The sequence below is a fragment of the Rhipicephalus microplus genome, chromosome X (assembly GCF_043290135.1).
Source record: "Rhipicephalus microplus isolate Deutch F79 chromosome X, USDA_Rmic, whole genome shotgun sequence".
NCBI classification, from domain to species: Eukaryota; Metazoa; Arthropoda; class Arachnida; order Ixodida; family Ixodidae; genus Rhipicephalus; species Rhipicephalus microplus.
In genome coordinates, this window is record NC_134710.1 from 292,331,641 (window position 1) to 292,348,425 (window position 16,785).

The 16,785-nt window shown below is 45.3% G+C and overlaps 1 protein-coding gene across 9 annotated transcripts in view; it reads left to right on the plus strand.

The window, feature by feature from the left end:
- Positions 1–13,066: 13,066 nt before the first annotated feature.
- LOC119161406 (uncharacterized) overlaps positions 13,067–16,785 on the plus strand; it is a 201,196-nt gene continuing 197,477 nt past the window's right edge. For all 9 annotated transcript variants that reach the window (XM_037413853.2, XM_037413856.2, XM_075879330.1 and 6 more), the window contains exons 1-2: positions 13,067–13,244; positions 16,535–16,709. In XM_037413853.2, coding sequence (XP_037269750.2) covers positions 16,595–16,709 — 115 coding nt within the window. In that variant the 5' untranslated portion in view covers positions 13,067–13,244; positions 16,535–16,594. The remainder of the gene's footprint in view (positions 13,245–16,534; positions 16,710–16,785) is intronic.

Sequence of the window (16,785 nt, forward strand, 5' to 3'; positions counted from 1 at the left end):
CGGGCCTACAACATTTCCGCCTCCATCGGAAATGCAGCCGCCGCAGCCGGGATTCAAACCCGCGACCTGCGGGTCAGCAGCCGAGTACCTTAGCCACTAGACCACCGCGGCGGGGCCACGGTCTTGCAAAAGATTAATCAGTTGCTGAGGTCCTACGTGCGAAACTACGCTGTAGTGGTAGCTGTAGTAAACTACGCTGTATTGCCTTTACCACCCGCCTCCGCCTTTGATTTCAGTTGGTAAAATTAGATCATAATGAAACAGAACAACTTCTTATCGATGTTAGTAATACACAATCCATACAGTTTGTAGCAAAACACACCATATATATATATATATATATATATATATATATATATATATATATATATATATATATATATATATAATTTTGCCATGGAGGTGGTAGGCAAGAAACCACGCTAACCACGGCTGGAATGCAAGTTCATGAAGTAAATGTTTCATTGCTGTAATCAAAATTTGGAAGCTCGTTAACGTAAGGTTGTGTGTTTAGACAAGGGTGTTAATGATTTAGAGCACAAAGTACCTGGAGAGCACAAAGATGTCCTGTGGGCGTTACTCTTGATGAGGCCGTGGCGACAAAAATTACACCGTGAACGAGCTCATGACACCTGAAGCGACGACTGTTCGCCATTATAGGCCGTATAGGGAACCGAAGCTCAAGTCGGTGGAGCTGCGACAACGCCGCGCCGGGCTCTGTTGGCGAGCTCCAGAAAACTTGAGGATAGACGTCAGACTCTGGCCAGGCGGCGCTGCGAAAAACTGCGCCACCAGCGCCCCCATCGCCGCGCCGGCCATAATTGGGTAGTGCACAGAGAGCTATCCACAAGCGAACGCGCATAGGCCCTCCTCTTTCGCTGGTATTGAGGCGTGGTTTCCTGAAAATCAAGGACCTGGCAAGCTTCTTTCTTCAATCCAAGCTCGCTTCATAGAAGTAGTAAGCTCATCAAAATGAAATGCGGGCAGAATGCAAAATATGTTGAATTTATTTTAGCGTGCTGCACCTGGCAATTTAAGCGCAAGGGAGCATTGCATGACATCGGTTTCGAGACAAGCACTAAACTTGGGCATACACATGATGCTAAAGTGGTGAAGTGCATTCATACACGAAAAATCTATGCGATCAGTGCTACGAAGCTCGCTTTGTCTGGCACGAACGGCCGTGGTGATTTTCGTTATTTTGCAGTTGCAGTCTCCATCAAGTTCTCGCTTGCTGTGCGTGTAGGTATTTTATTATGCATGCTCGAATGCTCTGTTGACAGTTGTCTTCCATTTCTATGTACTGCAAATGGGGATACATGAGTGTCCACCTTCTCAGTGTACAACTAAAGGCAAAACCGATAGATAACTGCGATAATCCCGGAGACCAACGGCAAAAAAGAAAGAAAACTGTTTGTGGTCGCGATCACCTTTTGATTTACCTGTTATGACGCACGTGTTCACATTTCCTAGTTAAAACCGGCGCTAAGAGTCTCCAAATCCCTAGCGGGCGTAAAGTTGTGTGGTGGCGATAACTTCAGATTATCGGTGGTCGCAGCGTGTGCGATGTTTATCGCGGCCGGGCGTCACCTGTCTATATACTGTTGCATGTAGCGCACCGCGGTCAGACGGTCTGTTAAGCTTCATAATTAAAATTACCACGATTATCCATCAAGGCTACTCAAAACAATGAGACCTATATTATCCCACTTACTCAAGCGAACGGATGTGGAGAATGCGAGTATTCGCATACCCAACACGTTCGCAACGGCCTCTATGTAGCGCTCTCACCGTTATGCTTTGCGAAAGCTGTAGAAATAAGTAAAACTGAAGTCATCTACGTTCGTGGTTCCCAACGCAATATAGCGTTAACCAGAGTCTTTTTTTTTTTTTGTAGAGGGCAGAGCTGTTGCGTCTCCTCTTGTTTTCGCCATAGTTCAGGCGAATGAACCAGCAAGCACTTCACGGCGGTTTGGTAACGCGTCCAACTAGCGGAGAGAAATTCGTAGCTCTTACTCTGAGTGTTCAATGAGCAAATACATCTAATATTTAGCTCAATCGTTGTTTCGTACGCTGTAGTTGCACCTGGTTGCACAGAAAACTGTGCAATGGAGTCAGGATCTGCACTAACCAAAACTGCGTCGACAGGTGGCGCTGCGTGTCCGCAAACCTCCAGAGTCGGACGTCAATAGGCGCGGGAGAGAGTGCAGGCGTGTCAGCGTGTTTCGCCAAAACGGGAGTACAGTATTCTAGCCACTGTAACGGGAGCGCGGGCGACACGCGCGGAACCAACACCCTCCGACAAGTTGAGAGGCAGTTGGCGGAACGCGTTCTGCAGTCGGTGCGGGAAAACTTCGGTGCCGTGCCGTCAGCTTGGCGCGCTAAAGCGAGACTATGGTGTCATAACGAGATGTTCACTGTGATAAGTTGCTTTTCCGCGATGGAAGAAGCAGCCCCACGAAAGCGTCGGCGAGGTCCGAAGTATTGTGTTATGGGCTGCCGTAACAATGCAGACAGCACCAAGGGATGCTCTCCACGTGTAAAGCTGTATCAGTTCCTCAGCAAGTCACAGCCGGCGAACACAGCTGCGTTCGCGAAAGATAGCGCAAGCATGACAAGAGAGCCGGAAAAAAGGAGGCGAGCACTTCATCTTGACTCACTGTTGTTAAAGATCAGCTTTCTGCTTCGGGGCGAAGTAAGCACTGCAGGTCATGCTCCCGCGGCACGGTGGACATGACTCTGAAACTTCTCGTACATTTTAATGTCATGACAGTAACTTTAGTTTCTAATTATTTTTAGCACGCCGCAAATGTTTGTACATAACAGTGCATGGCTGCTACTGCTAGATACCACATCAAAACAATTATATCGTTTGCACAAACGTGAACGCAGAACATCGATAGAGTACGCGGCTTCATGCCGGCAGAATGAGGCTTACCTCGAGGCGTGCGTCGTACGCGGTATTGTCATGGACCTGAGAAAGGCACTCCGCAGTGACTCGGGCGTCCTAGTCTTCCGTCGTCTGTTCCACATCATAAGAGTTGACTAATGAGCTTTACTCCTTTTGTTAGATTTGCTTCTCGGAAGTACTTGTCCAGTTTAGAGATCTTTATGAAGCCGCACTGCAGGCGGTACATTGTGAGGGTACTCAAACGCACAGCGCGCTCTCTGCACGAGCACGTAAGTGAGCGGCAGTACGTTGGCGGAAAGGGAGAACACGCGATATACCGACGGTTATAGAGCAGGTTCTATAAAAATTGCGATATACATACCATAATACATCCTCGATTTCTACTTCTCTACCAGAGATGGCGCTGCCTGTCCAGAGTCGCAGTGCCACCATGCGTTGCTTTGGCTTCCTATAGACGGCCTTTGTTTTTGTGCGCCGACAGCGCCTAGCACGGGTGGAGAAGAAAAGCTTTTGCAAGTACTCCACCCGTTCTTCAACCTTTTTATGGCCGAAGCTCCTTTTAGTCTAACCTTGTCATGTATCACGAGTAACCGAGAGAAGAAGAGATGAGAAAGAAAAGAAGGCAGTATCTCCCGTACAGTATAATAGATGGTGCTGTCTCATGGAAGTACATACAATCTGCAGTTGAGTGAATATATTCTAGGTGGCGCTTCACCACTACTCTCTGATTGGCTGCTGCGCGGGCTGTGCCTGGGTACGTGGAGAACGAGTACATCTCTCAGTCTTCTGGATAGTCGCCCTATGTGGCGGATCGTTGGTGGGTCATGGACGAAGCAGAGCGGCGGGCACGTTGAAGACGCTTGCATTCGGCTCCCTTGGCTCGTGTCTCGTCGATGTTACCAGCGCGCAGAAACTTAAAGCAGAAACTTAAAGCCGACACATCCATAAGTTTGGGAATAACAGCCCACGTGCGCGACGAAGAACTTAGATTCGCAGCGGGAAGCTCTCGCTTCAGACAGTGCCACCATGTTTTTTTTTCTTCGCCAGCGCGTCCGTCGTCTGGATGTGCTTCGCAGCCGGACGGGCTGCGGAACGATCGTCCGCGGAAGAGGTTTGCACGGATATGTCCGTCGTGGGGATACACGCTCACTAAGATATTCACCATTAACTCTTATTTCCAACTCTTTCCTATTTAGGGCCCCGAAAACCTCCGGTACACACGCGGTGAATAGCATTGGAGAGATGGTGTCTCCCTGCCTTACAACCTTCTTAATTGGGATTCTGTCGCTTTTTTATGGAGAACTATGGTGGATGCGGATCCACTGCAGACTTCTTCCAGTATGTTAATCTAGGGTTCATCGATGCCGTGATTCCGTAGTGCCTGCATTACTGCATGCTGACGTTTCGACAGAGTCGAACGCGCTTTCATAATCTATGAAAGCTATTGGCATCTTCGGCTGAGGTGCACTGGCGCCAGTCGGTGGAAGAGAAGTTACGTCAAACACCGCCCAAGTTTCACGCCTCGCTATACGGGCCAGCCGAATATGTCAACCACAAAACTCGAATCCGCTATAGAAGCGCTGTATGCGAGAGACGCCATTTAGCAGGCGACGATTTTCACCGTCCTGTTTGTGTTGGTAATAAGAGAGCTAACAACACAATATCAAATTATGAGAGACACTTGCGAGACGCTACGTGTCCATGTGGGTGCACGTCTGTTCTACAGGCGGTTGTGCTGCATAGATTCTGTACTAACTCGACGAGAGTTACGGTAATTTTCTCATTGCCTACGGTGCTCAGTAGAATCGTGGCCGCAGATGTACCCTTGTGCGAGTACGGTCGAGTGATGTAAGCTCACGCACGTTTTCCGTCCATCCAGCCGCGCTTGGCGTCATCGCCAGCTGTAAATTACACCTGCAATGACGGAACCTCACTATTGCGTTGTCTGCCAGCGCGCGCGGGCTGATGGGACTGCACCACGCTCCATTGCCGACCATAGAGTTTCTCAAAATTAACTAGAGGGCACTCTGGTGCTGCGATCGTTCAGCGACCATGGGAATGATGGGTTGTACACACATTTGCCTAGTCTTCGTACTTGCAGGCAGCGAATTGTACTTGCGGCTTCGTTTATTGCTGTGTTTCGATTTTGTTTTGAAAGAAAATTCACTCCTTTTGAACTTCGTGAACCAATTTTGAAAAGTAATTTGAAAAAAAAAAAGGGGCGGTGAAGCGCAATCGCTGAACATTTGCTGAGTTTTGTTTCGTGAGAAAACAGCTTCAAGCCACACGTACGCACACGGAGCCAAAAGCAGGCCAGAAGTACTAATATTAGACACCTTTCCTTCCTCCGTGAATATTAGACAAATGTGTGTACTACCCATCATTCCCATGCTCGCTGAAGCGCCGTGCGTTGCAGCTCCCTTAGACACTAGCGCCAGAGTTCCCTCTAGTAAGTATTGTGGGAAACTATGTCGTCGACCTCCACGGAACCGCGGTGGCACGCACTTGTGTAGTGGCAGGCCCAGGCGAACATACGGCACCACATGAGTGTGCAAAAACCCCCAGTGCCGCCAGTCGAAGATGCCATATGTATTCGAAATGCCCACGACCTATAGGTGGCGCGCCATGTAATCTAAAATGGCTGCAGAAAGATGATCAACCCGTGATTCGTGAACTCGCATTAGAAAACACAAGACGCACGGACGTACTCCCTGCGCCGCTTTCACTGGATGAACCCTTGATCATCAAATAAATGTACATCCTCCTAGATTTTTTTTTTGCCTGCCAGATTATCGGTGGCCACTTGGAAAGCGGCCGTCGTCAGAACTGCGATGGTGGCGCCACTTAAGTAGGGTTCTCTTCAAATAAATTGTTTTACGTTTCCAAAACTTATGTGCACAAAAATAAAATAAAAAGTTTTTAAAAGACGTAAAAGTTATTATAGTTATTTATAATTAACCTTACGTAAGTGACGCTGTCATAGATGACGGGCGTTTTGCGATAATTCAGCAGGCAGCCCCTTCAATACAAGGCATCTGTCTACCCAGCCAGACAGATTGCTGTCAAAATGTTTACGTTTAAGGCATAGCCTCTAATGTTAGCAAACGCCAAAGTTGCTTATCTCAAAGGTCAAAAACAAAAAACCCTTAATGCTACGTAGGTGGCGCCGCCATAGATGATGGGTGTTTCGCGCTCATCCGGCCGGCAAAAAAATTGTAGGAGGTTACGGTAAATCCCTTCCTCCGTGGCTAAGTCAAACCGAAGTACTTTCCCAACACATAGGAATTGCTGAATTTTCGCTACCTCATTTATCGCCCGCAGTGCAAAGGATTTTGGTGTCAGCTGATCGACCGTGTATCAACTATGCTTTGCGTAACCCTGTGCGTGTTACAGAAAACTGCGTGAACCAGAATTCACGTATGAACTGAACGGCTTTCTCTTATCATGTGTGCCGAGCCTGTCTGGCGGATTTGCCGCAGTAGTTAGCGCGCCGTCAGTGGAGTGACATGCCCATACAGTCAATGAGGACGAATATTAGACGCGTTGATAGCACCGTCTAGATTGCAGCGGCAGTGGAACAAAGTTTGGAAAATTGCTATTTTACTGATAACTCAAAAAGTCTTATTAGCTTCTAAAATTAAATAGTTCTTTTGAACAAATAATAACTAAGAATATTGTTTGTATAATTTATACTTGCGTATTAAAAGAAATGGTTTTTAAAGCACCAGGGCGTTTTCATATGGCGGCTGGCCGTTCGCATTGCAGACGACAATGTCGTCGTCTGCTTCTGCGTCATGACTGTCCCCGCTCGTTGGAGCAGCTCCCGTCTCAATTTATCTCGTTTGCATATAGTACAATGCAGTAAACTACTTACTATAAGGTCGCAAGTATCTTGCATACTTACTTTAATAAGTGAGTGATGCCGCATACAGGCCGAGCGAAACGACAACGCTGATCACACTAACTTGCAGCAATTAATTGTTTTATTGCAATTCAATTGATGTTTACATGAAATAAAGGTCACGCAAGTGACGTTTTAGCATGTACATCAGTGAACAACATGCATGCATCATAGAGCGGGCACGTACGTACTACTATAGCCCCAACGGAGATGCCCGGAGCACAGAAGCTGTCCAGCGCTGACTGATATATCCATCGCACTCCACGAAAACTTCACTGCAGTAAGTAAACGTGTACCGCTATCGTTCCTGCACTTCTATAGTTGAAGATGTCGTAACACCTCGTTGGCAGTATTCGGCAAACTTTCTGTAAATACTATATATATTAACGTATTCGCCTGCCTTTCACGAGCAGTGCGGCTCGACTGTTTGTTTTCGTGTTCACTCTGCCAGATAAGGTGGGTCACTCATATTTCTTTCTCTATGGGTCACTTTCCAATCTTCCACGCGTTCGCACTATTTGTGCTTGTAAATGCTAAAAATTAATTGTGAAGCAGTTTTTTATGCGTAATATTCTCAAGTCCTACAAATAAAATCGTCAAAAAAAAAAGGGGGGGGGGGGGGGCTAGATTGCGTTGCATTTGCCGTCGCCGGCGGTGCGCTGTCGTTTCGATATTAGCGACGCCTCACAGCGCGAACACGAAGCTCGCAATATGCCACGGGCGTGGCACCGTCGCGGCTGCAAAGGAACGAATGTTGAACTAAGCGATGGTTAGCAGACATATTACGCCGTCCTTACTTGCGCTGTAAGCATCATGTAGCTGCTTTTTTAACTGAACACAAGCACTCAACTTCCCATTAAGTAGCACTTGTGTCATAGCCATGATTAGACTCTAACAGTGCGCAACACTCTGCACTTGGATGTTGCAGGTTTCATCAGCGCGATCGGAGCAAGGATATGGAAACGAATACACGCGTACGCTTTTCGCAACGTCAAAATTGCAAAAATTTGTCGAACAACAACGTCGTTGCTCTAACCATTTCACTTCACTGGTCGAGCTCGAGCGTGCTGGCGGCATGCGGCGCTTTGTAATATCCACTGTAATCGGGTTACATTCAATGTTTTTATTTTGAGCTCACTGAAGGATATTATACAATAAATACAATCAGAGTGACTTACGTGAGCGCCAAAAAAAAAACTATTAGCGCACGACGGAGCGTGAAGTGCAACTCTCTGCTCGTGAGCTAGCAGCTGATCGTACCTCGTCGCTGTCACTCTCGGCATGTTGACAACCACGGAGGAAGGAACTCTCCGCCAAACAACTTCTATAGCACCAACGACGTGTCATTCACCACGCACAACATCCACACGGCGTCACTCACCACGGTCATATGGGGGTGCGCATATGCGGCAGATCATTTCACTCCAATACCCGGCAAGAAAGGAATCGCTTGCAGTGTGCTGCCACCTATCAACGAACGTTAAAAAACAAGCAGCGCAGCGTAGGCCAAGGTTTCGAAGCACAAATCACAAGCCTGCGCTACTTTACGCGTACAATAAATGTTATGGGATTCATGCACTACAAAAGCACTGACGAATGCTATGCGAACGTACAACAAGGCGAGTTTTAACTGAAATGGTCAGACATTAACATTACTATCCCAAGTGGCTGCAGAAAATCTCGCGAAGCTGATATGTGTACTCTGTGGGTTATAATCGAAAGCGCGAGTTGCCACGTATTTTCACAAAAACTTCACGTCTCGCAAGAACGTATCAGATTTATCATGTCACGGACGGTCCGGTATATTCACTGATGCACGGAACATACGAAGTGGTTTATGTTCGTTTCTTGCTAACGCGTTAGCATTGCGGCTTGCACCGCCGAACAAGGGAACGTCTGCCAACTGATCATCCTCACGGTGTTCATCCTTGAGAGGACGCTCCGGAATCCAGCTAGGCGGCGCGAGAGTCCATGAACACTGCGAAAAGAAGTTAATGTTAACTCCTTTGTTAATATTATTACTATAATGAACGTTGGTGTGTAAAGTGTTCGCAATACAATGTAGCATGATTGACTTTGAATCATTTCGAACTTATGCGTATAAGGAAAGTAACGCTATATGTTTAGCACTTTTTGTATTTTTACTTATCTTTCTTTTTAGTCGACAATTTGGCTATTTATGCCACTCATCTACATGTATTTTTTGTCACCACTTCTGCTTGGTCCCGAATCTGGCCTGCAGTGTGTATAAATAAATAACTAAATAGGTAAATAAATAATAAAAATAGCAGTTGGTTATATTCCGCGCATTTCTCTATTACCTGATTGATAGTACGATTATGGTCTATTGTGGAATAGCCGGTATGAAACTCTGCTTGGTCCGTTTGGTTGAGGGAATTCTAATGTTGCCTTAATTCTATTGGCTATTTCTTTAGTAAATAATTTGTAGAGGAGGGACAGTAAGCTGATCGAACTGTAGCTTTTCAACTCCTTGACGTCTCCCTTCTTTTATGTCTGTGTTTTCCCAAGATTCTGGTACCCTTTCCATCAAGGGACTTTCGTATATAAGGTGGCCAGTTTTTCTAACACTATTTCACCGCAATATTTCAGCAGGTCCATTGTTACCTTATTATTCTCACCAGTGCCTTTGCTTCTTTGCATTCCTTCTAAGGTTTTCGTTACTTCTCATGTCGTTAGTGGTAGGATGTGGAATTCATCTGAGCTTTATTGCTTTTTTACGATATCATCCCGGTTGTTTCAGCATCTGTAGAGATCTCTGTATACAGAGATCTATTGAACCTGTCCACCACTTCTATCCTATATCCATATTGGTTATGACTTTGCATTCCTTATCCCTTAATGCATACATCCAATTTTCGCCTATGCCCAAGTTTGCCTTCGCAGCTTTCAGGCTTCTGCCACTTTTTACAGCCTGCTCAATTCTCTCCATATTACGCCTTATGATGTCGGTTACCTTGCGCCTATTGATTAACTTCAAAAACTCCACTAGCTCTATATTGTCGGTTGCATGTGAGGCCTTCATGGTTTGTCGCCTCTTACTGAGGTTTTTAGTCTCCTGAAATAGTTTGCCAGTGTCCTCTTTAGTGACTATACCTCCGACTTTCGTTGCACACACTTTCATGATACTAGTAAGATTATCATTCATTGTGTCAACGCTAACGTCGGTTACCTCGTTTAGAGCCTCGAATCTATTCTGAAGTGAAACTCTGAATTCCTGTACTTTCCTTTTCACCGCTAGTTTATTAATGGGCTTTTTGAGCATCAGTCTATGTCTTTGTTTCTGTAGATCTAGGTGAATACGAGCTCTTACAATTCTATGGTCTCTGCATGGGATCTTGCCAACTACTTCTACATCCTTTGCAATGTGTGCACACAGAAGAAAGTCTATCTCATTTTAGTTTCGCCATTAGGACTTCACCACGTCCACTGACGGTTAGTCTGTATTCTGAAGAAAGTGTTCAAGATCCGTAAATTATCATGTTATGCGGATTCTGTTAATAACTCCCCTCTGGCACTTCTAGAACCGATGCCATTTTGCCCCACTGCATGGTATCCGGCCCGTTCCTTGCCCATTTTGACATGAAAGTCGCCAATCAGTGTAGTATAGTGTGTTGGTTAACCTCCCTTACTTTCCTCTCTATTTCTCTCTACTTTATAAATGGCTGACTCTACGTCTTCATAGAAGCGTTCAGCCAAATGTAAAAAAAAAAAACGGCAGAAGCCTAAAAGCTGTAGATGTAGACGCGTAGGCCTGTACCACCTTCATCTTGTGCCCTTTGTTAAGCTTAATTATGATACTTGCCACTCTCTCACTGATGCTATAATATTCTTTTATGTTGCCAGTGATATTCATGTGTATAACAAACCCCACCTCTAGTTCTTTTTTTTTTCAACTAGTCGGATATATACGAGTCTGAAGCAAATAAAAACGGCCCTGGTTAAAACTGCGTGCGGCCCAGGGGAAAGTCGACGCTGCGCCGATCTTAGGGCGCAGAAAGAGACACCTCTCATAATCATTCACAGGCATAACATGCTTACTTTGTGTACTATCGGCATCAAATGAAACGCGAACAGCGGAGCGCGTGGCACAAGCCTTATCAATGGCATAGTGCGCGCCGTCCACCAGTCATTGACATAGACAGGCCCACACATCCGGTGTTGCAGCACTGCGTGATCCCCCTATAGTGCAGTATTTCTGCTTGTGTTCCAGGTATGGTAGTAATATTTGAAAGGAACAAAATAAAAAAATAGAGGTTAAACTACTGGAGCCGAAGACGAGTGTTGCAGCACGGTTTGTCATCACGGAGTCCATACTCACGGAATGCCTGGAAAATTCTATTTATAGCAGACAAAACTCGGTTCACAATGCTGGCAATTTCACGCTGTTTCACTTTGTGCCTGTAAAGCGAAAGAATTTGCGCTCTCTCTTCCGAAAGAAAAAAAAAACGCTCGACATTTCCAGTTAAAGTGAAGCTTTTTCTGGTCGGTCTCTGAAAGAAGGGTGCAGGTGAAGCAGCGCTGGCGAACGAGATACGACGATCGTTTGAAAATCAGCCGCAAACCGATTACATTTCTCTTGTTTGATTTTGCCAAGACACTGCACTGCGACGCTGAAGTAAAAACAAAAAAAATTGCGAGTGATACAATCAAAAGCGCTTGGTACGCCCACGATGGCAACCATTATCACCAATGGATTCACCATATGAAAACTAGGGCAGAAGCGGAGATAACGCACTCTATGGACGTCGCGCAGTGCTGCCAATGACTGGACGGCCAACACTAAGCTGTTTCTAATGCTTGAAACACGCGCTCCGCTGTTCGGGTTTCATTTGACGCCAATAGTACCTTACGCTATGCACCGTTTGTCCTAGTGCGTCTCACCCCTCCTCCCTATCCCCCCGAAATTGGGCAAATGACAAACTTAAGCCGAGACTATATCTGTGAGCAACCTGTAAATAGCCCACCGGTGACTGGTTATCCAGGTGCACGTTACGTACGTACGCTATTTTCATCACTTAAGGTAAGTTACCCAAAGGATAGCGCATGACACATACGCTGGCGTAACAAACGCTAGCGCAAAGCTTTGCGTACCCTATTTTGCGGTTCAAGGCAGGCAAACATGGCGCCTTCCAGCCATTGCCACGGCTGATGCACCACAAAGTCTAAGAAGGCACATAGTGGTATTAAGAGCGCGTAAACAGACAAGAAACGAAAATTTCTTGTCTGTTTACGTGCTCTAAATAGCGGCAACATACGAGTACAAACTCGCCCGAATTTGAGGGCTTTTAAAGACTAAAAAGCGTTCGCTGCCTCAATATCCAAGGTCGCGCCTTTTCTTTATGCGCATTATCATCATGAATGACTTGGTTTGTCAGAATTGAGTTTTCATAAAAAAAAGCTGTAATTAATTAACATGTACAGTACTCTTGCTCCTACGTGTCTGAGGGAAGAAAAAAAAAACTTATAATGAAATTAAAAGCTTGTACCTTTATTGAATTTCGGCAGGTTCAGGTACGTAATTAGATTTTGCCAATCAAATTGGTCCTGCACGAAAGAACCTAACACAATTTTTTTTTTTATGGTGAAGCAACAGTGGTGAAAGAGAGAACAGACTGTACAGTTGGTACAAGATTTGTTGCATAAACAACACGTGGATGTCGTTTGTTCGCAGAATGATTATGCTCCATCTGCCTTGTTGAGTATTTTCTTAACATCACTCGGTATGCCTCACGGAGGAAGGAAAGGTGGTATGCCCCAAAACATTGCGCTGGACGAAGCAACTCGTGGCGGATAGACGATGCTCGATGTATTGTTGAACACGCCGAATGAGTTCCGAGGCATTGCGGACCAAATGTGCGCAGCAAGTGAGAGCTAGCTGGTGCATAAGTACATTACATGAAATTTTTGTTTGAAAAGGTAGTCCGTAGACATAAATTCTCTGTTTTAGACTGTAGCTTCAAATCGAAACCGAAAGTAAAGTTTTCTTGCTTAATACACGGCTTTGTTGTGAGGAAGTAAAAAAAACGTCTATATGAGCAGCATGTTTAACAGCAGTAACGTGTTTAGATTGGATATATATATTTAGAGATATTGAAGAGTTGGAGGTTACGCGACGTTTGCGTCGAGAATTGGGCACAAAACATACAAAAGAGAGCTAGTGGAGCTGGTGAAGCTTCGTGACACCCACTGCATTCTTTTGCTGTGCAGCGATGCACTATGGGAGGCAGCATACGTGACGTCATGGTTTCGGGCTATTAAACGCTGCATCGTCCCTGTTCGCCATTTTGGATTGGAGTTGGGGGAGTCATCCTTTTCAACTAATTGTCAGTAATCTGCTTCCATCCGTCCCTGCAAAATTCACAAGGACAAACTCATCTTACTAAAATACAGAACCCATAAGGACGGGCCGAGGTACGTGTATATTTTTTCGGTTTGGCGTCGGTCGATCTAGCAAAGCAGGAGACCTCTTTCTGTATGGGTGGTCGGGACACGGTAAAAAAAAAAAAATAATAATAATGAATGCCTAGGTGTTGTGCCTGCCGCTCATCTGCCTAAATGGACCTTACACAGTAGACCGCTGCCTTTAAGGGTCGTCTGGTGTGGTTGTGTCTAGCGAGCAGTATTGGTGGACAGAGAAATAAGGAATACCAATTTAGGCCTAATCTCACCGGGACCCCGATTCATTGTAAGGACTGTAACGGTCGTCGTCCTTTCCTTTCACCGGGTAGGTAGTTTTCCATTCCTGGCGACCTGCTTTCTTCGCTCAGTCATCAAATCACATTGGTGTTCTACGTGTGTTTATGGGAGTGAAAGTTCTTTTCAATATCTGAAGTAGCGTAGCCTGTAACGCGCAGTTCGGTCTTTTGTCACTCGGGGATCCGCACATGCATGACATTTTCAGTTCGCTGTGGTACTGCTGTGGAGCGTGCGTGCGGCTGTTACGTTGTGTTTATGTAGGTCGAGTCGGCAGTATTTTCCGACACTCGCATAGCCTTAATGGGCCTGGCGTTTTTGCTAGTGCGCATTTGGACTCTGCGATCGGCCTGCGTCGCTGTTGCTGGGTGCATTGACTTCCAGAACGGCTTGCATGCGCGAGTGTTCATAACCAGCACTTGCTTTTTCTTGTGTATCGCGATGTCTTGCTGAATGCATTATACTGAGGAACCGCACTGTGTGCCAGTTAGTCGAGAGCAATCTTGAAATTATTCTAGATCGCTGTGCGGGACCAATGATTTTGGAGTGTGTGCAAGAATATTTTTGAGCAGCCAGTAATAATAATATTACACGAGGAGTGTCTGCAAGAGACTGCAAAGTTAGCGTAGGGCACAATTTATGGGATGCTAAACTGATCGTGTGCCCAACTGATCTAGCTCCTACCTCATGTAGATGATCAATCGAAGATAGTTGAACCATTGTGGGTCTTTAGGCTTGCTGATCTGATAGTATCAAGGGAGGAGAGCGTGTGTGTTTGTTGTGCCCGTGTGTAAAGAACAGATTGTACATCGATTTGAACTGTCAAAATCTGCCGTGGTGGCTTGCCTATGATGTTGCTGTTAGCCACGAAGTAACCCATGAAATCTCGGCAGCGGTGGCCACGTTTCAATGGATGAAGTTGGGCTTTACACATCCATTAAGGTACCCAAAGTTGTCAAAATTAATCCCGAGCCCCCTAATTATGTTTAGGCATTGGCACTTGAAAAAAATTGCTTGGATGAGGAGCATGTTTAACCCTAGCGAAATTTCATCAAAATCGTTTTTTAAGTAATTTAGCATGTAGTGAAATCTGGAATGATTAACAGTTTGTTCAGTTACAAGTTATTCAGACACAGACAAGCTAGTTACAAGTTATTCAGACACACACAAGCTAGTACCATTGCATTCCCCTTTCTTGTGCAAGTTCATGTCCATGAAGTTCGTTGTGCAGAAGTATTTGCTCTGATGTTTCTTCAATTAAAGGCACACGATTGCTGAAACTGCAGTCCAGAAACCTCGTAGTGCTACTTTTGTGCCTAGGAAATGTTTATTTTGAAACAAAATAATGTTTAGTGGTCTTTAGCACACTGCAAATCGCCAGCCTGAATGGACCTTATGACATGGCAGTCGCCTTGCCCTATGCTGTCCACATTTATTGTGTGGACACAGACACCAGTAGCAGCTAAGTGAAAGTAGTGGGAGCCGCAGCAGCAACAATGTTCATGGAAGCTTGCCCGGCTTGGCCGTGATGGATGTCGGTAAACCTGACAAGACATTGATTCTTGACGCTGGTGCAGAGGCACGGTGCTCAGCCACTCCATGCCTATACATGTAGGTAAAAGGAAGAGTTTTGTTGTGTGGCACCCAGGAAAAGGTCTCCTTGGTCTATTTGCTTCAGCTTAAGTGGTCTACGGCATTCGGCAGCATCACATGCACAAGGCATTAAAGGCTTTTAGCTCAAACATATACATTTCATCATTAGTGTTTTAGCGGAGTACCGGACTGTGTTTACAGTGTTACCAGAGTGCATGTTTTGCAAACTTTTTTGGTACTCCCTTTATCTACATATACCTTTCCCTTTGCTCAAATCACCAAGTAGTGATAACTGCCCCTATCCTACAAATTAGATAAGACTGACTCACTGCTGCTGCAAAATCGTAGAGGTTTTTAGGGTGTACAGTGTCCCGGCATATGTAAAGGGTTGTAGGAATGAAGGGTTACTGGACGATGGTGTCGACATCCTGTGGCTCTTTGTGCAATCATGGTCATGGATGCGTTTGTATTTGCCTAGTGTTTCCGAGAAAAAACAATTAAAACTCATTCGTAATTATGCTGCTGCAAGGCATTCACGGCAGTAGTATGCACGATGTTTCTGCAGTAAATATGATTGTGCTTCCCGATTCAACTGGGCCCCATTGAAGGGCACTTCATATCCAGCCAAACTAGGCGAAAAGAATTATTGAACCACTCATGCCTTTCCCCGAATGGTCCTTTTTTTTCGTGAATCAAAGAGAAATGCACAAGCAGCAACTTGTCACGTGTAACGATACTCTGACAGTTTTTTTTATTGCAACTGGTTTGATTACTAGCGAATATAAAGAGTTGACTGTTCGGCGATTTGGTGCTTTGACATAGAAACCATCGTGAGAGCGCAACAAAGCACGACACACAAAAACCTGCCCCCTGACCTCGTCTGTCTTTCTGTGTGTCGTGTTTTGTTGCTCTCCCGATGGCTTATATGTACTAGCGAATAATTTTACTGTGGCCTAGTTATGTCATCGGCAATACTTCAAAACATACTGGTCGTGGCTCATATGGTGTTGTACATTTACCTTAATTTCTAGATTAGTAGAGCACTGCTGTTGATAGTATTGAGGTTTTAGACATTCTAGAACATTGATCTTTCACCCTGACTTATTGTTATTTGCCTTTAGTGTCCCTTTGAAACAATGTGGGCAAACCTTCGTGGATGTTGTCCAATTGAAGGGACTTGGTAATATTAATATGCAATGTACATCTTTGGTTGTACTTAGGTTGCATTGTATTTACTTCCCTTGCTGTTTACACAGAATGAATCCTCCATTCCTTTAGTTTCTGTGAAGTTGAGCAGTAAACTTGAAACTGCGAAGCAGTGTGGAATAACACTCTTAAAAAATCTGTCTTTATGTGTGTTTGTTTTGCACTACTGTCATAAAGTTGCAAAAAGTTGCCCTCATTTCACTTTTCAGGGAGCGGACCGTTCCCTGGGTGCAGTGCAGCAAAGTGCTCAATGACTTCTCCTCGTCAGCATGTCCACGGTTTCGGGGCTACCTTCAAAGGGGGAGAAAGGAAAGCCAAAGTATCTGGCATTGGACATAAATAATATCTACAAAGGAAAAAGCTTAGAGAACCCTAAAACCTCGGGTAAGTGAAAAATGACCACTGAATTCCTATCGCCGTCTTCAGAACAATTTCTTGAGTTTGTTGGTGTTGTACTGCA